Source organism: Theropithecus gelada, chromosome 4, assembly GCF_003255815.1.
Source record: "Theropithecus gelada isolate Dixy chromosome 4, Tgel_1.0, whole genome shotgun sequence".
Taxonomy (NCBI): Eukaryota; Metazoa; Chordata; class Mammalia; order Primates; family Cercopithecidae; genus Theropithecus; species Theropithecus gelada.
Genome location: NC_037671.1, coordinates 59,477,389 through 59,505,309, shown reverse-complemented (window position 1 = coordinate 59,505,309; position 27,921 = coordinate 59,477,389). Strand labels below are relative to the sequence as shown.

General features: G+C 36.6%; 1 protein-coding gene across 2 annotated transcripts in view; it reads right to left on the bottom strand.

Annotated features, from left to right (window-relative positions):
• Positions 1-27,921, bottom strand: part of PRIM2 (DNA primase subunit 2) — a 388,757-nt gene that overhangs the window by 253,496 nt on the left and 107,340 nt on the right. For both annotated transcript variants that reach the window (XM_025382480.1, XM_025382479.1), the window contains exon 6: positions 63-158. In XM_025382480.1, coding sequence (XP_025238265.1) covers positions 63-158 — 96 coding nt within the window. The remainder of the gene's footprint in view (positions 1-62; positions 159-27,921) is intronic.

Below are 27,921 nucleotides of genomic sequence, written 5' to 3'. Positions count from 1 at the left end.
TATATAAAGCTTAATGTGACATATTTAACAAAACCTAGGAAGTATTTTACATGTTTACATACCTTATAAATGGACTCCAACACCACCTTAGATCCACTCGAATTTGGTGATGAGGCAATAATCTCCTGTTCTCGAAGAGTCTTCTCTTCATCACTTATCTAAAAAAACATTTTAAGCTGTTATAAAAATTTGAAGTCCTCATTCAGTTTCAATAAAATGATTTCCTGTATTAATGAATACTGTTTACTTTTATTAAAAATTTTAACACCTTGATATCTCAAATCATTTCTAACATGATATCTGAATCATTATCATTAGTGAAGGCAAAATACAGAAAAAAAATCTAAATTGAATATTCTTTCAAATTTTAACCTTGCCAGTTTCTGAAGGTATACATCAAAAGAACAGTAGCAGACAAAGAGAAAATATTTTAATGAGAAAAAGGAAAAAATTTATAATAAAACTCAGGTTAATATAGACTAAAAGTGAGCATTATCCTAATTTGAGTTATGTTAATTTATTAATCTATCCTAATTGAGGTTAGAGTGGTTTGACTATTTCTTAATTTTCTTGCCACATAAGACAATTCCAAACTTAAAACACTAGTTTTCCTAGGAAAAACTACAAATTTATTATCTCAGACTGATTATGGCTCTATAAAAAATTGATAGATCTGATAAGTAAAAGCGTTAAACTTCAAGACCTATATATATATATATTTTTGTAAATGAAGATGAAATATCAGTGACAAACTGAAGGAAATATTTACATCATCTGATATGTGAGTTAGCCTCGGTAAGCCCCTAGTGGGCAGTATGTAAGCTTTTGTAATCCAAAAGTAGTAAAACATGAACAGCCAATAGTTATGTAAGTAAAAATAATAAATGCTAAATTAAAATAATAATGTGTAATACGTTCCATGTATGAAAATAGTAAAAATTAACAAGATTTAGAATATACAGTGTTAGGACAATCTTTGTGTACCATACTATGATAATATATAGCAAATCGCCTTTAAAAATGCAGATTGTAACTATTTTATTTCCAAATTAATCACAAGTAAATAACAGGACAAGCACACAAAACTTTTCTTCATTATAGTGTTATTTATAATAATAAAGAAAAAAAACTAAATGTCCAACATGTATCTAGTTAAATAAACTGCAGTAGAACTTGCTGTTTCAGTAAAACAGGCTATATTACTCAGGTCAACCTCCTAGAGAAAACAAAACAAAACACTGATAAAATTTTAAAAACATCTTTACAGCACAGAAAGTTAATATACAAAGTCAGGCACACAAAGTGGGATATCTGACGAGAGACTTTCCTGCTCAAATAATGTAGGATTATCAGGGAATCCCAAGCCTTGAACTTGTTTTAAGGCAGTACCTGATTCAAAAGGCCAGGCACCTCGCAAAAGCAAACTCAAATCCTCTCTGGAGGAACCGTCACAGTACACCTCAAAGTATTCCTACGAATAAATTTCCAAATACTAAAACTATACTTCACAAACAAAAACAACAGAAGAATTCACAAAGTTTACAGATAATAACTATTACCATGTGTAAAGAAATAAAAGACAAGCACAATCTGTACGAAGTGGAAACCATAAAAAGTGATTTGTTTTTTTAAAAGCAAAACGCTGGGCATGGTGGCTCACATCTATAATCCCAGCACTTTTGGAGGCCAAGGCAGGAGGATCACTTGAGTCCAGGAGTTTGAGACCAGCCTGGGCAACATGGTGAGACTCCGTCTCTACAAAAAAAAAAAAAAAAAAAATTTAAAAATTAGCCAGGTATGGTGGTATGCACTTGTAATCTCAGCTACTTGGGAGGCCAAGGTGGGAGGACTGCTTGAACCCAGGAGTTAGAGGCTGCAGTAAGCCATGATCACATTACTGCACTCCAGTCTGGGTGACACAGCAAACCCTTATCTCAAAAAAAAAAAAAAAAAAAAAGGAAGAAGAAAAAGTAAAAGCTTTCTGATGTGCTGTTTTATATCACTGAATGGAACCTGGGTTTTCATTAAAAAGGTTCCAAACACACATTTTGTAGAATCTAAGAAATGACATTCCTGAGCCCATTGAGCCCTTACAGGAACATACAAATATCCTGCCCTAAGACCTAAAATCAAGCAATGTGCAAAAAACCTTTGTGATGTGCCGTTTTATATCACTAAATGAAACCCGTGTTTTATTAAACAGGTTCCAAACACACATCTAGTTGAATATAAGAAATGACATTTCAGAGATGATTAGGCCTATATAAGAAAAAAAAAGGAAAAAGAAAAAAAAATTCTAGAAATAGACAAAAAAAATTTAGGCACAGAAATGTAAAATTCAATGGAGTCAGGAAGAAATCCCTGAAATTCCTGTAACTGTGAACAATTACTTGAGGATGAACCAGAACCTTATCAGCCTTCATATGGATCTGTAACCCATTTTCAACTTATCTAGTGGGTCTGAGATCTCAGATCCCAGATTTAAATTAAAATTGTCCTGGATCAACAATGACCCCAGGCCAGTGAAAAAAAAAAAAAAAAGACAAATGAAAACCCTTCTAGAAAGATACAATCCTCCTAAGCTTCAATATAGTCCACAAATAACTTTCCAAACACAATCTCCAGCATACAACAGTAACAAAGCACACCAGGAAATGAGACTCCATGAATAAAAACAATATAGATAAGAAAAAAAAAAAGGATCAAGATTGAAAAAGAAGAATTAAAATTCTCTATTTGCAGATTATATAATTTAGTATACTTAGAAAATCCAGAAGAATCCACGATAAATTATTAAAACTATTGGCCTAATTGAGTCAGGCTTCTGGATTCAAATATAGAAAAACCAGCCAGGTGCGATGGCTTACACCTGTAATACCAGCACTTCAGGAGCCTGAGGCGGATAGATCACGAGGTCAGGAGTTTAAGACCAGCCTGACCAACATGGTGAAACCCCATCTCTACTAAAGATACAAAAAAAAAAAATTAGCTGGGCATGGTGGTGCACACCTGTAATCCCAGCTACTCAGGAGGGTGGGGAAGGAGAATTACTTGAACCTGGAAGGTGGAGGTTGTGGTGAGCCAAGATCATGCCACTGCACCCCAGCCTGGGCAACAGAGTGAGACTCGGTCTCAAAAAATTAAAAAATATAGAAAAACCAATTGTATTTCTATATGCCAGCAACAAAATTCAGTAATGGAATTTTTTAAGCTACCATTTACAACAGAATTAAAACTATCAAGGATCTAGGAATAAATCTAACAAAATATATACAAGGCCTTCATCAACAAAAATATAAAACCTTACAGAGAGAAACTGGAGAAAAATTAATTAACAGAGATATCCTAAACATCAACCAGAAAACTTAATATTGTAAATGTTTTAAATCTCTTCAAATTAACCTATAGATTCAATATAATCCCAAACAAAATCATAATAGCTTTTGTGTATGCCTCTGTGTGTGGACATTTATAAGCTGGTTCTAAAATGTATAAGAATATGCAAAGGGCCAAGAACAGCCAAGACAGAAATAACAAAAAAGAGTCAATTCAATAGAAAAATAAGCAAAAAACATTAACGGGCACTTTACAAAAGAGAAAACTCAAAGAGCCAAAAAATATATTAAAAGATGCTCAACCTCCTTAGTCATCAGGGTTTGAAACCATAATGGAAACCTCAATGACATACCACTACATGACAATTAGAATGGTTAAAATATAAAAATGGCCAGGCATGGGAGTTGGCATCTGTAATCCCAGCTACTTGGGAGGCTGAGGCGGTTGGATCGCTTCAGGCCAGGAGTTTGAGACTAGCCTGGGCGACTAAGTGAAACCCCCGTCTCTAACAAGGTCTTGTTTGTTCACCTAGGCTGGAATGCAATGGTATGATCATGGCTCACAGAGTAATTGAACTTTCTGAGTAATTGGGACTACAGGCATGAACCACCATGCCCAGCTAATTATTCTCAAAATTTTTTAATATTATTATATTTTTTCTTATAGAGATGGTAGCTCCCTATGTTGTTCAGGCTGGTCTCGAACTCCTGGGCTCAAGGGATCCTCCCCCTTTCCCTCTCAAAGTGTTAGAATTACAGGTGTGAGCCACCATGCCTGGCCATTTTTTATAGAGACAGGGTCTTACTATGTTACCCAGGCTGGTCTCAAATCCCTAGAATCAAGTGATTCTCCCAGCTTGCCCTCCCAATGGGCTAAGATTACAGGCATAAACCATTATACCCAACCAAAAAAAAATGTTTTTTAATTAGCTGAATGTGATGGTGTGTACCTAGTAGTCCCAACTGAGACAGGACTACAGACACACACCATCACACCCAGCTAATTTTTGAAAAAGACTGAGGTGGGAAGATCTCTTGAACCCAGGAGTTTAAAGCTACAGTGAACTATGATCACACCACTACTCTCTAGCCTGAGAAACAGAGGAAGGGTCAGCATCATCCTGATACCAAAACCTGGTGGATATACAACAAAAAAAAGAAAATATCAGGCCAATATCCTTGGCGAACACTGATGCTTGTAAACCGAATCCAGCAGCACATCAAAAAGCTTATCCACCATGATCAAGTTGGCTTCATCTCCAGGATGCAAGGCTGGTTCAACATACACAAATCAATAAATGTGATTCATCACATAAACAGAACTAAAGATAAAAACCACATGATTATCTCAATAGATGCAGAAAAAGTCTTCAATAAAATTCAGTATCCCTTCATGTTAAAAACTCTCAATAAACTGGGTATTGAAGGAACGTACCTCAAAATAATAAGAGCCATATATGACAAATCCACAGCCAGTATCATACTGAATGGGCAAAAGCTTGGAAGCATTCCGCCTGAAAATCAGCACAAGACAAGGCTGCCCTTTCTCACCACCCCTATTCAACATAGTCTGCAAAGTTCCTGCTAAGGCAATCAGGCAAGAGAAAGAAATAAAGCGTATCCAAACAAGAGGAGAGAAAGTCAAACTATCTTTGCAGATGACATCATCCTATACCTAGAAAACCCCACTGTCTCAGCCCAAAGGCTTCTTAAGCTGATAAGCAACTTCAGCAAAGTCTCAGGATACTAAACTAACATGCAAAAATCACTAGCATTCCAGCTGGGTGAGGCAGTTCACACCTGTAATACCAGCACTTTGGGAGGCTGAGGCGGGTAAACCACCTGAGGTCAGGAGTTCATGACTGACCAACATGGAGAAACCCTGTCTCTACTAAAAATACAAAAATTAGCCGGACACGGTGGCCCACACCTGTAATCCCAGCTACTCAGTGGGCTAAGGCAGGAAGATCACTTGAACCTGGGAGGCGGAGGTTGTAACGTGAGCTGAGATCATGTCACTGCAGTATAGCCTGGGCAACAGAGCAAGACACTGTCTCAAAAAATAAACAAATAAATAAATAAATAGCATTCCTACACACCAACAGTAGCCAAGCCAAGAGCCAAATCAAGAAGGCAATCCGATTTACAATTGCCACAAAAAGAATAAAATACCTAGGAACACAGCTAACAAAGGAAGTAAAAGACCTCTTCCTACAAACCACTGTTCAAAGAAATCAGAGATGACACAAACAAATGGAAAAATATTCCACGTTCATGGATAGGAAGAATCAGTATCAGGAAAATGTCCATACTGTCCGAAGCAATTTATAGATTCAATGCTAATCCCATCAAACTACCACTGACATTCTTCACAGAATTTTTTGAAAAGCTATTTTAAAATTCATATGGAACCAAAAAGGAGCTCCAATAACCAAGACAACCCTAAGCAAAAAGAACAAAGCTTGTAGCATCACACTACCTGATTTCAAACTATACTACAGGGCTACAGTAACCAAAAGAGCATGGCACTGGTATAAAAACAGGCATATAGACCAATGGAACAGATTAGAGAAACCGGAAGTAAGACTGCATGCCTACAACATTTGATCATCAACAAACCTAACAAAAACAAGCAACGAGGAAAGATTTCCCCATTTAATAAATGGCGCTGGGAGAAATGGCTAGCCATACAGAGAAAATTGAAACTGGACCCCTTCCTTATATCATATATAAAAATCAACTCAAGATGGATTAAATATTTAAATGTAAAACCTAAAACTATGAAAACCCTAGAATTGGCATTACCAATCAGGACATAGGCACAGGCAAAGATTTCATGACAAAGACATCAAAAGCAATCGAAACAAAAGCAAAAATTGACACTTGGGATCTAATTAAACTGAAGACCTTCTGCACAGCAAAAGAAACTAGCAACAGAGTAAACAGACAATCTAAAGAATGAGAGAAAATTTTTGCAATCTACACATCTGACAAAGGTCTAATATCCAGTGTCTATAAGGGACTCAAATTTACAAGAAAAAAAAAAAAACATTAAAAAGTGGGCAAAGGACATGAACAGACACTTCTCAAAAGAAGACACACATGTGGCCAACAAACATGAAAAAAAAAAAAAAAAACTCAATGTCAGTGACCATTAGAGAAATGCAAATCAAAATCACAATGAGGTACCATCTCACACCAGTCAGAATGGCTATTACTAAAAAGTCGAAAAACAACAGATGCTGGCAAGGTTGTGGAGAAAAAGGAAGGCTTTTACACTGCTAGTGGAAGAATAAATTAGTTCAACCATTGTGGAAGACAGTGTGGGGATTCCTCAAAGACGTAGAGGCAGAAATATCACTGCACCCAGCAATCCCATTACTGGGTATACACCCAAAGGAATACAAATCATTTTATTATAAAGATATATGCACACATATGTTCAGTGCAGCACTATTCACAACAGCAAAGACATGGAATCAACCCAAATGCCCATCAATGATAGACTGGATAAAGAAAATGTGGTACATATACACCATGGAATACTATGCAGCCATAAAAAGTAATGAGTTCATGTCCTTTGCAGGGACATGGATGGAGCTGGAGGCCATTCTCCTTAAACTAACACAGCAACAGAAAACCAAATACCACATGTTCTCATTTATAAGTGGGAGCTGAATGATAAAAACACACGGACACTTCATGGGGAACAACACACACTGGGCCTTTTGGAGGGCGGGAGGTGAGAGGAGGGAGTGCATCAGATGATGGGCTTAATACCTCACTCACCATTTATTATATGAAAGTTGAAATACAGCAGAGGATGAAGTTTAGGTGTGTCAATCTAGCAGATTATTCAAAAGTTGATGATGATTGAAATCCATGTGTACTATCTACTAGTTACTATGCTAACTATTTTACGTATACTATCTCACTTAATCCTACTAATAACCCTACAAGGCAGATATTATCTTAGTTTTACAGCTAATTAATATAAGTAGAAATCAAACTGGATTTCCAACCAAAGTCTATCCAATGCTAAGATCCACTAGGCCACGTGGTCTCCAAACAAATAAACAGACACTACTTCGCAGGAAAGCTAAACAAACATGTAACACTAAAAGCAATGGAAGACAAAGTCATCAACTGGAAACTTTCACCTCAATTCCTCTTTGGTGATGGACAAGATAAAGATACAGAAACTAAAAATGTAACACAACTAGATGCCATGAAAAGTTTTATAGGTAAAAATTTTAAAGGGTCAGAGCACAAATTATAGATAATCAACACTCATTCTAGAGTATTTAAATTGAGGTTTAGCAATAGCAAATATTTCCCCAAGAGCTAAAGCCAGATTATTTTGCTTTAGTATTTGCTTTGTTTACATATATCTCTGTTGACAGTAACTTCTCTACTTAATTGACTATTTACCTCTCACTTTGCATTCCATAAGGGAAACCCTCTGAAACTCAAATAGGCAACGAGATACACACTGCAGAGAATATCTGAGAGGAAGCAGCTATTTTAAGTTTTAGAGCCAAGCTATAATTCTCAAACAGCAATTAATAAAGGAAGACACTGATCAGGGAGATAGGGTGAAAGGAGAAGAAATCTTCATGTCTTCACGATGGTCTTTCATTGCTTTTTAAGTAAGCATCCGATTTAAACATAAAAATATATTTCAAATTTTCCCAATAAACATTTATCTGAAATTAAATAAAATTTTAATATACATCTCTGTGTTCCCCACCATTAATAAGAATAATTATAATTGATTACATATATTGTTTGTTGCCCAAATAAATCTTCCCTAGATCTGGCAAAACTGAAGTTGAAGCCAAATGTGTTAACCTGTCATGATCCTTTTATAATCACTTTTTATACAGCAATAAACTAGTATCTTTGAACATACAGATGTTTGTCCTAATATTGTTTTAGGTTCTAACTAAACAAATCCCACATCAATACCTAAGTACCACTAATACTTCACCTAGCATAATACAGCATCTCACCTTTCCCTAAATTCAAGTATTGTATTACTGATGCCACAGTTATTTCTAACTTGGTAAGCAATTAACTGCTTACCAAGTAAATGTCAGGGAAGCACACATCAGTTCAACTGCCACACAACAGAGTACTTTAGCTACAAGAGACTTTACTTCTCCAAATAGTCTTCTGCCTTAGAAATATATAAGATATAATTTTGAAAAAAAAAAATTTCAAGAACTTAAATAAAAATTAGAGTTTAATGCAATATCTCTTCTCATTGAAATCTACCCCCACCCAAAGAGAATAAAAGCTATCTAATCTTGCTCAGATTAGAAGTTATAGATAAAATTCTGGGCCGGGTGCAGTGGCTCATGTCTGAAATCCCAGCACTTTGGGAGGCTGAAGTGGGCAGATCACCTGAGGTCGGGAGTTTGAGCCCAGCCTGGCCAGCATGGTGAAACCCCATCTCTACTAAAAATACAAAAATTAGCCAGGTGTGGTAGCCCACGCCTGTAATCCCAGCTACTCAGGAGGCTGAGACAAGAGAATAGCTTGAACCTGGGAGGGAGGCAGAGGTTGCAGTGAGCTGAGATCGCACCACTGCACTCCAGCCGGGGTGGCAGAGTGAGACTCTGTCTCAAAAAAAAAAAAAAAAAGTTATAGATAAAATTCTAAGGAATTCAATGTGTTTCTAAACTTTTTGCCCAAAGTAAGCAAATACACTCTAAATCATGCACATTCTATCTAAATTTCATGTCACTTCCTGTTTCATGGTCTATGAATAAATATTCTGGTTTTCTTTGGTGAATTAAAAAATGAATCCATTTGTCAAACACATTCTAAATCTTCATTTATCTATTTAGTTGTAACCAAAATGGAAATGGAAAATATAAGACAATTCTCACTGAAAAATGTAGGATGACTGTCTGAAACTTTACTATCAAATAATTACTATAAACTGCTATTGACTTCATTATTTCAAATTCTTAAAATAATCTTGAATATTCTCTTTACTCTTGCTTTCTCCTTAAAAACTATTGGACAAAATATGAGGATATTTCATTTATTTGGGTTCTCCTAAATGAGATTACGGGCTGCATACCTAAAAAATTACTCATTCTCTGAAAGAGCAAGACAAGATTAAATGGCTTCCTGCTTCTACTAACAAAGCATACAAGTAAAAACAGATACAGTGGAACAATTATAAAAGCAGAGTAAACTAGTAGAGAGAATAGTTTTCAAAATCATAGAAATCTGTCTTTGAATCTTAAGCAGGTTAGTTAACCTCTTTACACCTCAGTTTCTTCAGGGATAAAATGAAGAAAATCATACCTGTCTCATGTAGCTTTTATTGGGATTAAATAAAGTACGTAAAGTGTGTACAATAGGCCTAACATACAGCGCACCCTTAATACATGGTAAACACTTGTTATTACTATCTGTAATTTACATTTTGATTAGTTTCTATATTTCAGGCTTTTTCCTCAAGTAATAAAGTGAAATGTTTACTGCAACTAACGCAGTTTCTATAAACTTGTCATTTCATTAAACTAACACAGGTCTTGGTCTATAGGGGTATTCAAAATAACTGATAAAAGCCAGCTAGGTTATCACTGCAACATCTTATAATCAAGGTGTAGTATGCTTCACAAAGTAAACATCCTCCTAAAAAGAGATGTATAAACAAATGGCTCTACATGAAACACACATTTTTTGAGTGACTTGCATTACTATTTTAGAGATGCTCAACCTTCACTCTGATTAATGTTCAATCAACAGAGACTCTGAACATTCTAGCTTTGAAGTTCTGCTCTTGCCACCAGTACTCATAAGTCCTCACATCTCAATCCCTATTATTCATATCCACCCACTCAAGAGTCAGTACCTGAATGTTTCAAATGGTAGTACATAGTATAATGGTATAATTTTTTATCACGTAAAAATTACACTGGGTTTTAACTGTTTTGGTAAAGTTATATTTCCATATTCCAAAATTATGTTGTTTCATATGCTGCCTTGCTAATAGAATTAAGGATTTTAGCTGTATGTCTTTTTCTTTTTTATATTCTTCATCAAACCAGAAACTGAGAGAGGCAATTTCACTCTGTCAAAATCCTGAAAGCAGATTAAGGAGCAGCTCTGGAGAGGCAAATACTCTACACAGTAAATAGAAGGGTAGTGGATGTCTGTGTAGACTGTATTACTATTCACCCTGTACTGAGTCCCTCACTGAGGGAGAATCACACACCCCCTACCTGCTGAACTAAGGCGTAGCCAAGTGACTTGCTTTGGCCAGTGAAATGTGAGAAGTGACATGTTTCATTCCTAAGCAAAAGCTTTATGAGCATATAGTTTGCCCAGTTCTCTCCTTTTGCCGCAGCAACTGGTGAAGTTCCAGTATACAGAGCCTACTCGATCTGCCTGAGTCCAGGGTCAAAATGACACACAGCAGGGTTGTAGTTGGCCCATGAAGACATAGAATATGAACAAGGAACAAACCTTTCCATAAGTCACTGAGGTTTGGGGTTCTTTACCAACGCATAACCTAAACTGACTGGAATAGTGATCTCCATCTTTGCATCACACATTGTCATCAATAAAGTTTTTTCAGCACATACTTCCAAAACATGTATATTTATAAATTATATGCATGTATTACTACACATTCTGCACTTAAAACATGCCATACCCACCCCCAAAATGAAGAATGGATGAGACTAAAAATACATGTTGAATTATTTATTTCCTTCCCACATTCCCAAATGATCATCTTGGGGATGCTATTTTGGAACCACTAGTCTAGTACACTGGCCTCTAAAGTAAAGATATAAATAAGGCTTCCCAGAGATTTAAGCTTCTATACGCTTCCAATCAACAATACTCAATTATGTTTATAAATAGCTTGGATAGGAGTTTTCTATTTGAATCTACACAGCTCTCTTAGACCCTGGTCATTAAGTAAGTATGTATATTATTTGCCAGTGAAGCTTTTTAAAATTACAGAATCCTGGTGCCACCCAGACCTACAGACTGAAGCCCTGAGGGGTATGTTTTTTTTTTTTAAGGTCCATTAGTAGTTCAACATACATCATTGGTCTAAATAGCATATCCCAGGAAAAGAATCTGCTTTTCTAAAATAAATGTATGATATACATACAATAAAACAATTAGGAATCATTTCTTTTATAAGGAAGTTAAAACTTTGTGAATAGATCAAATGCTGAAAGTAAATATCATAATTTTGAATACCATTATTATCATTTCAAATAAATATAGGTTCCATATTGTTAGCAAATATTGTGACTATAAAGTGCAGTTTGTTTCCCAAATGCACTGTGACCTAATCATCAATCTGGAGTACAAGGAGATTAAAGATGGCTGCAAAGTCTTTGAAACATCCTCCATTGAGAGTGAAGATCTATTTGCCCTCCCCTTGAATCTGGCCTGGCCTGTGACTACTTTGACAGGAACAAGTGATGCCCTGCCAGGCCCAGCCCTATTTTTTTAGAGGACTGGCAGATTCTGCCTCGTTCTCTTGGAGTCCTAGATCACGAAGTAAGAAGTCCAACCACCTCCTTGGAGGGATCACATGGAAAGGCTTCCAGCAGAGTACAGCTTTCTAGAAGTCCTCACATATGCACAAGCATGTGAATGAAGCCGTCTTAGACATCCTAGACCAGACTAGTTGTCAACTAAGAAACCCCATATATAATACTATGTGGAACAGAACAATTGCCCTGTAAGCCCAGTCTGAATCCCTAACCCTCAAAAGTGTGAGATATAATAAGATGGGTATTGTTTCAAGTTTTAGAATTAAGTTGGATTTTAAGTTTTAATGTTAGGTTTTGGAATTGTCGTTTTAGGTTTGGAGGTATTTCTGACACAGTGATAAATAACCCAAACATTTATCAACCTAAAATAAAAGTTAGTTTTAAACTTTTTTTTCTATCTGTAATCCAATTCTTACAACGTGCTTTCTTCATTTAAATGTATAAAGGAGAGCCATATAATAGGAAAAAATTTTAATTGGAAAATCTTTAGCAAAGAGACAAAAATAGAAAATAAAAAAGGAAATAATTACCACTGTGTGGCTGAAATTAATTAACTAAAATTGATGGGATGGGATGGTACTTCACTCACAAATTTTTTTGTCATTTATAATCATCCAAAACATTAAAAGTTAGAAAATGAATGATAATTTAATATCCTGACATTCTAATTAGTATGTTGATGTCTCAGTAATACTGCCAAGCTAATCAATATAAAAATCAATTGTCTGGTTACTTTATTACTGTTTCTTTTTTAACAGCATAGGCACATTTGGAATACAGTAAAATTAACACTAAAAAGGAAAGATTATTTACTTATACTAAAGCATATTTCTTCTCTTCTACAAGAAAACAAATATTTTGAAAAAAAAAAAAAAAAAAAAAAAACAGGTAACTTAAGACCTCCACCTCCTTGCTATCTCATGAGAACACCATGCTAGCATAAATTAACATAACCTTATTCCCTCCTTTTTCCTCCACCCTAGCCAGCTCCTCCCCACTTACAGATTATTGCTCTCCACCTTTCAATGCCTAAAGCTCATCATATCCTTCTGGTATCTCATTATGGTGACCAACCATCCCAGTGTGTCCAGGAATGAGAGGTTTCTCAGGATGTGGGATTTTCAGTACTAAACCTGGAACACGCACAGTCCAAATCCAAATCTTGTCAACATCATAACATCCACCTTCCTGCCACTGTCCAAATAGACTGCTACACCCATATGGATGATCCAGTCAACACTAGTTTCACACAGTCGCTGGCATCCTCTGACCCACTCACACTCCACTTCTGCAGTCCACTCCCAGGATCACAGCACAATTCACAAGCAACACATCACACCTACCCTCACACATTTTCCCCAACCACACCTCCGTGTCCTTCCTGCTCGCTTACTCCATCATCCCCCGCTACACAGGCTCTTTGTGTCCATCAGAGTTCCTTTTTATCCCAGGCCCTTTTAAACTCTTTCTAGTTTCAATTTTCTTCTTCTAAAATACTTTGCCCTCCAATTATACCAACCTATCTGCACTTCCTATAGCGCACCTTGTCTTTCTTTCACTTCTATGACTTTACACATATTTCCCATATCTGAAATGTCTTTCCATACCCGGTGTTTCTACCGGAAAATTTCTATGCAGCTAACATATTACCTCTGCTAGGTTTCACCAGATTTCCTCAGGCATAGTTACTCCACCTCCATGCTTGTACATACCTGTCTGCTGGAAGATATAGTTATTATATTATTTATGTACAATGCTATAAGCATTTATATCTCCCTCACTAACATATGAACCTAAGCACAGGTAAATGTGTCATAACGATTATATTCCCAGTTCTTTTTTTTTTTTTTTTGAGATATGGTCTCACTGTGTTGCTCAGGCTAGAACAGCTCGCTACAGTCTTGATCTCCCAAGCTCAAGCAATTCTCCAGTCTCCCAAGCAGCCTGGGATTACAGGCATGCTAACGTGCCACCATGCCCAGGTGATTTTTAATTTTCTGTAGAGACTGGGTCTATGTTACCCAGGCTGGTCTCAAACCCCTTAGCTCAAACAATCCTCCTGCCTCGGCCTCCCAAAGTGCTGGGATCACATGCGTGAGCTACTGCATGCAGCCTATATTCCCAGTTCTTACCACAACACCTGATGAAATGTTTACTGACTGAAATATACAACTATGGAAAGTGACAATATTCAATATAACTGAAGAAATACAGAAAATCTTAGAATAAGAGAAAAATAAATATTCTGTGTGATGAAACCCCAAAAGACTAAAAATTATTAATGAAAGGATGTAATAAATTCATCAAAAGATAAAAAAACAGATCAATTCATGAAAAGGCACAAAAATTCATACACACAAAATAATGTTCAATTCTGCTAATAATTAAAGAATAGTTAAGAAGTTGCTACACCAACAAGCAGTAATAAGGCAGTCCTAGAATTGGCACTGTGACAGAGATGGAGGGAAAACATGCAATTAAGAAAGACAGAAAGGAAACACCAAGAAGTTACGACAGAATCATGCCTGAGTGAATGTAACAGCAGTGCCTTTAATAAAAATCATCTTTCCTGACAGTTTCTCCAGATGAGCACAAGGGTAGTTAAACAAATTTTTAAAAATAATACTTCTCTATTAATTTGATATAATAATTTAAAAAGCTATTTTAACTTAAATTTTTAAAAAATCTTTATAAATCTTTAGACAATCACCTCTCCAGCCCAGTAATCTGTCTTGACTTGAGGCTCAGAACATGTTAAGGGAAGAGGGGAACAATTTGCAACATCACCAACAGCACAGGAGCAGATGGCCACGCTATTAGCAGTTTCTGATTTCTTAAGTTATTCAGATCTACATCTCACTGAAAACAACAAAAATGATGGACAAAACACTTAAAAGTATTAGCTTAACAGCATTTTTAAAATGCTGTTAAACTAATATTTAGTTTAAAAGGGAACATGCTGGTCAAATTTTGAGGCAAACCCAGGAGAACTAAAGCTATTTTTGCTCTGAGGACATTAATAAATGCCATCTCCTCATACTTCAGATCTTCAGTCTCAAGGGGCAAGGTAGCAAAAGACAAGGATTTAGGCTGGCCAAGTGGAAGGCTCTTGCAAGAGGCCCTCCCTATATTAAAGTGGAGCCCCAAACGATAACATCCTCAGAGAAAGAGTGAACTAGAATTGACCCACCATCTCTCTCCTAACCACATAAGATCGAAGGGCAAGCTGACTTGTCATTGAGCAAAGCAGGAAAAGAAAAAGGTAGAAAAAGGAAGTTTTTGAGAAGCTGTGGCCACCCAAAGTATACATGGTGTGGATGGGTCAGAAAGACACAATCCTTAATATGATTTAAAAAGTGTCCTTGACTTAATACCTGACATAATATCCCTGAAGTAATAGTCCCAGAAACCTGGCAAAAGCAAACACAGTACCTCACAGAGGAGAGCACATTCACCCTGAAAATGTGCTGAAAAAAGGCTGTGGAAGGGCAATAACCAGTTAAAGATAACCAGCCACACAAGGAAATAAGGCAACAAGGGTGAGAGACAATCACAAACAATAGCAGGAACAGACCACACAGATTTTAACTCTTAGAATTATCAGACAGATTAAAAAGCAGCCTACAACAAATTTGAAAAAGAAAAGCAAATATTAAAATAAACCTGTAAGGACTAGGAACCCATAAAAAGTAACATAGCAGATGTGAAAAAAATAAAAAAAAATAAAAGAAATTATAACAGCCAAAATTCAAAATTCAATGGGAGCAGAACAGACAAAACAGAACAGAGAAATAACAAACTGGGAAATAGTTCAGAAGAAATTATCTGTAACTCAGCAGAGAAAGAACAAAAAGAAGGAAAACATAACCTGAGGATGAAAAGTAAATGACTAAGAAGACCTAAAATACAGCTGACTAACATCCCCGACAGAGAGGAGAAAGAACAGGTAGAGGGAAGTTTAAAAGCAATAATGGATGCGAATTTTCCGGAATTAATACAAGACACCAATCTACAAATTCAAGAAGCCTGGTGAAACTCAAGCAGGATAAATAGAGAGAATCTACTCCTAGACAACAGAGTATTTAAATCCAACAGAAGTAAATTAAATAGAATATCTTAAAAGGAGACTAAGAACAGGGTGGCTATCTTACCTTCAAAGGAGCTACAGTTAGACTAACAGCTGATTTCCCCACAGCAAGAGGAGAAGCCAGAAGACAGCAGGGTGATATATCTTAATGTGACAAAAGAAAGTACATGCCAACCTAGAATTCTACATCCAACAAAAATGTCTTCCAATAAAGGAGACAATCTCTTATTTTTTCTTCGGATGAAAAGGTATCGCATATAGTAATAAAACATAAAAAAAACACATTTCACTTGAAACTAATGCAACATGAAGACAGACATGTATGGAAAGGTGAACATTTAATGTTTTCTTGTATGTCTCCTTTACACTTATAAACAAATGACTTTTTTTATTACTAATTGCTTACATATGTAATTGTGTCATGGTTCTTCAGTAGATGAGGAGACCCATTTATACGTTTTCTTGGGTCTCCCCTCTATACACTCTACTTTGTCCAGTTTGGGAAATAATAACTGTTGAGACAGTCAATAGTTCACGACTGAACTCCTAAGTTCACTTTTACCCAAATGTAGTTGAAATTTTATTTCAATAATTTAACATTAAATATAAGATTAACAAACTTTCTGATCTTGTATTACGAAACCTTACAAACAGTAAATATTTAATGATAAGCAAAAGTTTAATGAGCAGTAAGCATGCTTTCACAACTGAAATTTGTGCCCACCACCGCCCCAGTTTCCCTATGAGCTAAGTTAAACTGATCAAGTCTTTGAAATTTGCAACTGTTTCTTTAATTCCAAACTATTTATTTCAAGCACCCAGTTAATTGGCAGAATGCCTATTTTTTCACACAGCTTTCTCTTACTGAGCTTCAAATTTTCTTTTTTATGACATCTCCCTTATGTTATCTTCTGCAATAACCTTTCGGTGCACAATTAAAGGCCTCTCAAACTCAATCTTCTTTGAGGCTCCAACTGGCAAATGTTTTCTAAAAAAAAAAAAGAAGTAATTTCCCTTACCCATTTTTACAACGTAGCCCAGTAGAAAACTGTTCGACTTAACTTGGTTCTACATTTCTAAACTATGCAGCATCTTGGACATTTTCAAGATCATTAAAAGAGAGGCAGCTAGACTCTGATTCATGAAAGATATAATGATAACTGAAGTCTTCCAAGTCAAGCAGCTAACAGTAGCATAGTACAAAAAAATATATGGCTTTCTTTAGCTGGAGAGGAAAGGGAGAAACTTGCTTCAAGTCAAATGAACCACTGATGCAACCATGTTTATTCAAGCAAATGGAAAATGAATTAAGAGTAAGGAAAAATAAATTCCAAAAAATTGATTGATTTGTAGCAATTTTCTCTTATAGACCATAGGAAATGAAATCTTTGGCAATTAAGTTTTAATAAGTCAGGTGCTACTAAATGTATATTTCTATCATATATTTCAAATTCATATGGATGGTAGAATACCAGCTATTTTTTTACCTGGGGTGAAGGGAAGGGAGGTGTTTATTCTAAAAGATGCTCAAGTATATATATTTGTAACTGAAAATATTAGAAGTCAGCTCTATGGCTTTGACAAAGGTGTCCTATTTGTTGACCCAATTCAATATTTTTAGTTCCTCAGAAAATTATTCAGACATTTAAAGTTGCAGTTAGCACATGATATTCCATCCACTCAAGTATCTCTGCCACCTCCTTTCTGCCTTATCTTTTAAGATGCTGTTCGCAGCTGCCAGCTCAACGATACCTTCCTACATTAATCCAGTCCATGGCAATGCCCACTTTTTTAACCCCCTATAACCCCTGTAGACCATATTAAATATTCTGACATCAGATTATTTTACCTTGTTCTGTTTCCTGAAAACAGTCTTTTCCTGCTCTCTTCAACTATAAACATGTTAATTCAAATCTTCCATAACATACAACATAATGCTGGATACACATAAAGCATTTATTAAATATTAGCTATAAAACAATATAAAGGACAACAGTCGTTCCAGAATTTCTACATAGGATGTGCTTAGGAGTAGAATTTTGCTAGGGGACTTATCTTAAAAGATACATTTGCATAGAAAGCACACTTTTTATCAATTGTGCGTTAATTTGGAGTATCTTGGTGGGGAAGGGATGGAGAGATTAAAGCCCCTTTCAAGCCACTTCTTGACATTGACAGGGACTTAAAAAAGTGTTTCCCAACCATCTCATCCATGTGCCCTGCATCAAGAAGGAGAAAGAGGCTACTCAGACATTTATCTTACTTCAAGGTCCATCAAGCTTCCTCCCCTTGGTTATACCCTATCCTAAGTCACAGTTCTAATCCTACTTACAGTGCCACAGTGTCCAAGTGCTTCATCTGCACTTAAAACATGGAGTCGAATATAGGAAGAGGCCACGAGGCACTCAGAAAGGGTAGTACCCTCAGAAGGGACATCCAGTTTATAAGTGCTGTAACACTAGAGTGTGATAGGAAGCAGCACTATGTATACCGCTGAAGGGTCATTCTTTTGCGCCCCATCAATCCATAGACTTCCTTCTATTCCTCTACATTAGAAATACAAGATAAGAGCTTCTATCCGCCTTCAGAAACCTATAACATTAACATGAACCTCTCGGTGTCAGCCATCATTCTTGTAATGTTCTAAATATTTATTTTATTCACATTGTAATAAAATACTCTCTCCTTCCAAAGCCTGTTCTCCTACCCTACCTAAAGGTAGCCATTTTCATTCTATGCCCCCCAAAACTGCAAAAAAAAAAAAGAGAAAACACTGAATTCATTCATTTTAGATCCATTCTATTGTTCTCTGTAAAGATCCTGACATTGATCACTTACTCAAAATATATCACTTGTTCTTATCTATACTTTCCTTGCCACTGCTAGTGTTGAATTATCAAAAAGGGCAAAATTATTATTTCTATTTTGTAGAGAGAAATAAGAGCAGCCTTGGGAAACTTAAAAGAGAATTTTGATGCTCTATCTTGTTCACTTTGTTTCTTGCCTCCAGTAAAATCATTACAATCCAAAAGTAATACAGCTTAAGGTATCCAGAAAGCTGTGCAGCAAACTCAAACAGCTGTGTATAGGTTTGCATTCAACCATGATACTCCCATTCCTTAAGCAAAGTGTCATAATAGCAGCAAATCTGTCTGCCAACACAAAAGGGTATTATTAGGCCTCAACTGTCCTGCTTCCCTGGACTTACAAAATTGTATTTTTTATTTGATCTATTTTCAGTTTTTCAGTAAGAAATAATTTCCATAGATTTCCATATGAATTAAAATCTCCCCCTTACCTTCCATAATCCAAACTCCATATATCAAGAGCCAATATAAAGCATTAAATGCTGAAAATAAAAGGAGAAAAATCTGCAACCATTTAGAAATGGCACACAAAAATTAAGAAGCCTGTATAATGTAGTGTCTGTAGTAACTTATGATTGTTTTTATTCATTTATTTATACCTCTTTCTACTTAAGAAAGTGTTTTTAAATCCCCCATAGCACTTACACAGTACTCTGAACATATTGGTATTCACCATCTGAGCTAAATTGAATTCCACAAACAGAAAGGACTGTCCACAATCTATGCTACGAAGTACACTCATTAAACTTGGTCTGCTTTAAATTTTGGCAAACTCTAAGGGGCTAAGAGCACCATATAAAAAAATCAACCTTATTATCTCATACCTTATACCTTATTACATTACTTTCCAGTGTCCTAAACATAATAAGTTGTCTTTGGAAGAATTTAAAGGATTATCAGACTCCTGGCAAATCTCTTCTCCAAAATGAAAAAGCCACAAACCTCTCAGCTAACTTTTAAGCAGATTCACCAATCAAATTTCTGAAAGGTGAAAAGCATTTCTCAATAATTTTCGCATTTCTGTCCCTTCTAAGTAATCTGAGCTCCTCAGAGTTGTCTTTTCCACCCAACTAATTATTAGAATTTCATTTTTCATATCATTTAATTGTTAATAGTATCTTTCATTACATTTTATATAGTCTTTCCAAATCATGGTACAGTTGTTTTGAGGTCTTTAGGATACACTGTTATTTTCAGCTCAAACTCAAGAAGCCAGAAGCTCTAGCTAAGCTACCACTTCTAATTATCCATCACTACATAACAAACTATCCCAAAACTTTACAGTTTAAAATAACAGCCATTGTATTACAGCTCTCAATTCTGAGGTCAGGTATTCAGAAAGGGTGCTGCTGGCAATGAATCTGCTCCATGTGGCACCAAATGAAGTTACCAGAGGTATGGAGCTGGTGAACAGATAAATCTGGAGGTTCTCAGATGGCTCTACTCTCGTGTATGGCACCTTGACGGGGATGCCTAAAAGGCTGGGCTCAGGTGGGAATGTCAACCTGCCTCTCCAGCATGGCAATTATTAGTTACCGCCAAGTTTCAAAACAGATTTCTCCATCAAGTCCACTTAGAATTCTTAATGGCATCCCAGAGCTTCTGAAGACTGTACCAGAGACAGAAAGTGGAAGCCCCCAGTTTCTTAAAGCCTATACCCAGAAACTGGTACTGTCACTGCTGCCATCCATACTCTATTTGTCAAAACCCACTCACATCAAGAGGTGGGCAGGGGAAGAGTGAGGAGTCAGTACTTAATGGGTAATGAGTTTCAGCTGAAGAAGATGAAAAAGTTCTAGAGATGAATGCGGATGGTTGCACAACAATGTGAATACACTTAACGACAAATACACTTAAAAATTTTAAGTTGTACACTTAAAAATAGTTTAAAAAGTAAATATTACATATATTTAACCATAATTTTTTAAACCCGCTAAGATTCAAGGAGTGGTGACATAGATCCCACTTCTCAATGAGAAAATATCAAATAATTTGAGGCCATTTTTAATCCACTATACTAGCTAAGGTGATCTCCCGGGTGGCAAAACATTTATTTGCTGTAAGCATATATACTCCCTCCTAAATATCTTTATTATTTATATAATACTTATAGTAAAAATAATTAATTTTCACTATACTGCCAATACAGAATATGAAATATTGGCATACTCATTCTTAAAGACAATAAGTTATTTTCATTCTTAACACTTCAAAAATAATATGCAATTTTAGCTACATTGACTTCAATTACATTGAATAACTGCTAAACCCACATGAAAGCTTCAAGATGAAATAAAACTAAAAGATCTACTTGCAAATTCCAGACCATCTAGTTTGCAGCCGTGCTAGGTGTTAAACAAAAACATCCCTCCTGTTCTGACACCCAGCATACACCAGCAACTTTCTTGAAGGATTTTGAACTTTAGAGATACACCACACACTGAATCTGGGAAATCTCACCAACCTGCACATTTTTCTATTTTTTACTATTCTCCAGCATCTGCCAAATCAAGATTATTTTCCCACTCAAAGTCTGCCTAATAACTTTTAATACAAGATCAATCAGATGTCCATAAGTACACAATTAGCCAAAAGTGATTTGAATCTTGAGTTTGTGGACCCGGTTTGCTAAATGCACACTATTGCTTGATCCATCCGTTTTATGAAGCTGTTAGCACAAACTAAGAACGAACGACTGAGAATTTAAACTTTACAATAAACATTCAAAAGGCCAAACAGTTTCTAGGGTGCTTCATTTATTTACTCCTTCGTTCAACCAACATATATTAAGTACCTCCTATAGGCTAGACATTGTATTAGGTAATAAACACCACATTCAGGGTCCTTTGCTCTCAGAAGACTTAGAGCCCACTGCAAGACAGGCGGGTGATAACCCTCAAGTACAAGTGCTCTGACAGAGAAAGCTGGGTGCGGTGGCTCACGCCTGTAATCCCAGCACTTTGGGAGGCCAATGTGAGCGGATCACGAGGTCAGGAGTTCGAGACCAGCCTGGCCATCACAGTGAAATCCTGTTTCTACTAAAAATACAAAAATTAGCTGGGTGTGGTGGTGCACACCTGTAGTCCCAGCTACTCGGGAGACTGAGGCAGGAGAATCACTTGAACCCAGGAGGCGGAGTTTGCAGTAAGCCAAGATCACACCACTGCACTCCAGTCTGGGCAACAGAGCAAGACTCCGTCTCAAAAAAAAAAGAATGGATTGGATAAGTAATCATGGTAGCCCAAGCTAGAATAGTGATGATGAAACTGAAAGGAGATGGACAGATTCTAGAGACATTTAGGCACAGAAGTGACAACTAGACTATTAATCTTAGCCAGGATAAAAATCAACAGCACTCTATTATCCCTTATACTATCACAAATCTAATCGTCTAAAAGCTAAAAAATAACTAAATTTAAGGAACCTCCCCTTTTACCCTTTGAATTCAAATGTAAAAAGTGCTCATGATCAGGCTCTTCCAGTAGCTGTCAGTTTAGCAATTATTTACACATATCCCTAACCTCCTCAGACTGCACGAAAAGAAGATTTGGACACAAATCTGTGCTTACTCATTTTAATAAGACTCTAGTACTTCAAGTTCTATTAGCTTTATACTACTGAAGTTCTTATAACTCATTACTCTACATATATTTGTAGCACACTTAAACAACTCAAGTGGGTATTGGGGGATGGAATCCAGTGTTCTCCCTATACATCATCACTTGCAAATCTCATACAAAAGCTGGAATGGTAACAAATAATAATAAATAATTGTTAATATTTGTTGTGTATTTACTATATGCTAGGCACTGTTATAAGTACTTTATAAAATGTACTAACTTATTAAAGCCTCCCAACCTTATGAGGTAATACTATTATATTCTCTATTTTGCAGATGAGAAAACCAAGTCAGAGAAGAAAAACGACTAGTAAATAGCAGTACCATGATTCAACCAGTTACTATAGCACCAGAGCCTGTGCTCTTCACCCACAAGCTATATGACCTCTCTGGTATATCCCCGCTTAGACAGCATGCTCTCATCCTACTACCCTTAATCTTGGTGCAGATCAAAGGAGGATTCGTATGTCTATACCTCAGACGCCCTGTCCTAACACCCTAGGTCTCAAATGCAAAACCTCAAACATTTTCTGTTACTGGGCCATTTGTTTCTAACTTGGATTAGAAGTAATGCAGTTTTGGCCAGGCACAGTGGCTCACACCAGCAATCCTAACATTTTGGGAGGCCGAGGCAGGCAGATCACTTGAGCCTAGGACTTTGAGACCAGCCCAGGCAACATGGCAAAACTCATCTCTACAGAAAAAAAAAAAAAGTACAAAAATTAGTCAGGCATGGTGACACATGCCTGTAGTCCCAGCTACTCAAGAGGCTGAGATGGAAGGATCACCTGAGCCTGGAGAGGTGGAGGCTGCAGTAAGCCATGATTGCACCACTGCACTCCAGCCTGGGCAATAGAATGACACCCCGCCTCAAAAAAAAAAGAGTAATGCAGTTTCTGCCTTGGTTTCCCTAGTCTTAGCCCTAAATCAGCCACAAACACATTTGACCAGTCTATAAATAGTTTTCTGTCTTCACTCTAAGAAAAACACAAGGTCATCCAGGGAGAATACAAAGGCTGGGTGCCTGGATCCAAATTCTTGTTCAGTTATTGAACTAAGATGTTCCCCCTGCTTCCTGGCATTAACACTGACCCATACCTGTTGTCTGTTTCCTGCCACCTCTCTTACATGTGTAAGAGGAAGATTTGGTCACCTATAAAGGGAGCCTGGCATACCTGTCTGTTAAATATTCTTTATTTTTATTTTTATTTTTTTAAGAGAGAGTGTCACTGTCACCCAGGTTGGAGTGCAGTGGCATGATCTCAGCTCACTGCAACCTCTGCCTCTCAAGTTCAAGTGATTCTCTTGCCTCAGCCTCCCGAGTAGCTGGGATTGCAGGCGCCCGCCACCACACCCAGCTAATTTTTGTATTTTTAGTAGAGACGGGACATCGCCATGTTGTTAAGGCTGGTCTCAAACTCCTGACCTCAAGTGAACTGCCCACCTCGGCCTCCCAATGTGCTGAGATTACAGGCAGGAGCCACCGCGCCCGGCCTGATATGTTCTGACCATTTCTATGCATGGTGTGAATGCACATGGACAAGATTGCCTCTGCTCCTTGTGCTGTCTGACTCACAGCAGGAAGGAAAAACAGCCAGGAAAATAGTCAAAGACCCAAAGGACCAACAAAGGTATGACTAGAGAATCTAATGAGCTCAATAAAAAAGCCAAACAAAGTTCAACTCTTAAACTTTAGGATTACTGAAATTCATAATGATAATGAATATACCAAGACTTTGGTGCACAGCATTTGTGAATCATCTTGCCCGACATTACAAAAAAAGTATATAGTTAACTACTGGTATTTGTTATTCCTTAAGTTTATGTCTTAATTTGACAAGTTGATTTTAAATAATGAAAGCCATCTTTGAAAGGTCCATTTAGAATTGTGTAGATAATCAGCATCTGCCTCTAATCAAATGGATATGATTAGCAAATTAAACCCTTTAATTAGCATTTTGCATAATTTAGGCAAATTACACTTCTTAGGTTTAAGAAGGTGAAACCCGGTGAGTTTATCAGTTAGAATCCCTTTAAACCTTTATTAATTATCAAATTTTACCACATACACAGTAAACATAAAGAAATACAAATTAAGCTCAACTTCATTTGCTGAAACTTAGCACTTCTCAACATTTAGGCTAATTCTGTCATTTGGAGCAAATTAACACAATACTCAGAAGAAAATTACTTAATTTCAGTTTTCTCCTTCAACTCCCCACAGGTCAACTTTATCCAAACTAGATTCAAATAGCATTTTTTAAGAAACAGGGAAAGAAGGAAGGAAAGTATGGAAGGAGAAAGAGAAGGAGGGAAGGAGGGAAGGAGAGAAGGAAGGAAGGAGGGAGGGAGGGAGGGAGGGAGGGAAGGAAGGAAGGAAGGGAGGAAGGAAGGGAGGGAGGGAAAGGAAAAACGAGTTTCTTACCACTTTTGCCATTCAGTACCACTGAAGCCAAGGTTCATTTCTCTAGGCATTCAATTATACAGTTTTAAAGAAAAGCACTCATAGAAAGTAAGTAGCTTGTCAATCTTCTTTGTTAAACGAAGAAAGAGAAAGAGTACAAAAAAATAGCAAAGCTGCCATTACAACAGACCAAGCTAACTAATTAATTTTCTCTATAGGAATTACATTCTCTCTCACACAGAATGATGGTGACTTTTTTAAAAAGTATTTTTTCTCCTAACCCACCTGAAGCACCCCTATTAACTAACAAAAGAAAAGTAAGCAACTCTGAAATTTGATAAACAAAACTCAGGTAATAAACAGAAGAACTTAAGGGACGGTGGAAGAAGCATATACCATTTCTAACATCCATTAAACCCCAGTTTCTGATGAAGACATGGTCTTGGAGACAGCCCCTCTGCTCTAGCAACCTCTCACCAAAAAAAAAAAAAAAAGAGGCAGTGAAATTCAAAAATAGACTTTTCCTAAAACTACCGATAGTAACCTACAAAAAAGTTCAAATAAATCATCTCTTTTGCCTGCTATAAATACCACAAAAACCGTGGATCTTCTTTTATGTATGTGTGCATGTGCACACACCTGTCTCAAGAGGAGTGGTAAATAAAGAGAAAAATAATCAGGCCAAGGTTATTTTAAACAGGAATAAGAAAATGAATTCTAATCCATTTTAAGTGGTATACAGCAAACTAAATGAAAATCGGGAGAGACAGAATTTTAAAAGTAAGTTATCCTTTCTAAACACAAATTGCAATCTATTTGCATGCAGATCCTATTACATCCCTGAACAACCTCTACCTAGAGAAACCAAACAATAGCTCTGATGTACACTAATTAGCCAAACAGTTCCAAAATTGTCTCTTTAAGTACTTACTCAAGTGGTGATATTGTAAATATAATTTACAGTGCTTTGTATCTATAAGAACTCAGAAAATATTAGCCGGTTCACTGACTGGAAAAATCCAAAGACTGCTTTTTTTTTTTTTTTTTTGGCATTTCACCATGGGTCTCAATTAGACAAGGAATTGACAGTCTAAGTTAAAGCAACTACAGCTTTGAAGGGATATCATACATATCCAAATGAAGATGCTAATTTCTCGTTACCCTTAAAATATCAATAGAACTAAAATACAAATGGAAAAAAATTAAAATTCTAGCTATATATGTGCTCTACATTTAGTTTCATTAATTTACTATTTAATGAATCCCTCTAACCATTTACTATTAAAGCAGAAGGAAGAAACATACAAACACCTGAAGAGCATGAACTTCAATTCATGACACTATTTTTTCCCCCCTTCTACACTGAACAGACTGGTATATATATTATAGTACAGTGCTTTGGCTCCCCCAAATGACACTTCTAGAGCATAATAATCCTGTGTCAGAGGAAAAAAAAACTAAAAAACGGTGGCAAATACAACTGGGTTCCTTGCAGCCCATTTTCACTGGAAGAAATGTGTCAAGTTCAAGATTCAGTATAGTATCATCACCTTTCATTTACCCCACTCTAATTAAAGAAAAACACTATATATTCAACTAAGAGTAAAGTCTGCATCTTAGAGGATGTCAAGAAAAGTGAGCCCTTTATTAGGCCAGGCACAGTGGCTCACGCCTGTAATCCCAGCACGTTGGGAGGCTGAAGCAGACGGATCATGAGCTCAGGAGTTTGAAACCAGCCTGGCCAACATGGTGAAACCCCATCTCTACTAAAAATACAAAAATTAGCCGGGTATGGTGGCGGGCACCTGTAATCCCAGCTACTGAGGAGCCTGAGGGAGGAGAATTGCTTGAACCTGGGAGGCAGAGGATGCAGTGAGCCGAGATCGCGCCACTGCACACCAGACTGGGCAACAGAGCAAGACTCCGGCTCAAAAAAAAAAAAAAAGGAAAAGAAAAGTGAGCACTTTAAATAAAAATACCCAAACATGAATTACATATTCATCACAAAAAATTAGTTCCAAGGTTACAACTAACCACACCTACAAAAACCAAACAGTTTTAACTTGAGAAATAAAAATATCACTGCTAATAAGATCACTTGTTTAATTTTAAACATTCAATACAACCTCTAGAATTACAAATTTTAGAATCAGTTCATTTTTATGTGCATAACCAAAGTACTTAATAAACAATAAGATCGCTAACCTTTAATGAGTATTTACTATATGCCTGCCAAGCCCTATGGAATTTACATAGATGATTCAATTCAACTTCACAACAATTCTATTAAGGAGATACTATAATTTTTCTCATTTTATGGAAGAAAATGAGACACTGAAATGGTCAGTAACTTACACAGGGTCATGAGAAATCTACTATAAGATTAATTTTCCCAGATCTTCTCATTCATCCTCTCTCCCTTAGCAAGCTTCGTTTTCACAGTTGCAAATATTATTTTCTGTGGTATTGTGATTATATACTTTCAACCACCACCTCCTGAACTCAATCTAACATTTTGAACTGTCCACTGTCTATCTCCACTGGCCCACAGCACTCACAAGCAATATTTTCACACCAAATATACTATCCTAACCCTAAAACATACTCCTTTTTTTACGTTCACTATTATTACTAGCATTACATTACTCTTGTCCTCTATACCAGATGGCTTAGAGTCATCTTCACTGCACATTCCATTAGCCATCAAGTCTTTAGGCTATTTCCATAATGTCTACCACATCTGCCCACTTCTTTCCATTCTCACAGCTACTAATATAGTTCAGACCCTCATTCAGTCTTTCATTTGGTCACTCACTATTCGCTCAACAAATAATTCTCTTTATCATTAACCTGGACACTGGCAATATCCTTCTAAGAGGTCTCTATCATAAGTCTCAACATTCAACAGGTTGGGCATCCCAAACCTGAAAATACAGAATTCAAAGTGCTCCAAAATCTAAAACTTTTTGAGCATCAACATGACACTCAGATTAAATGCTCACTGGAGCATTTCAGATTTTCAGATGCTCAATCAGTAAGTGTATAAGATAAACTTTCCAAAATCTGAAA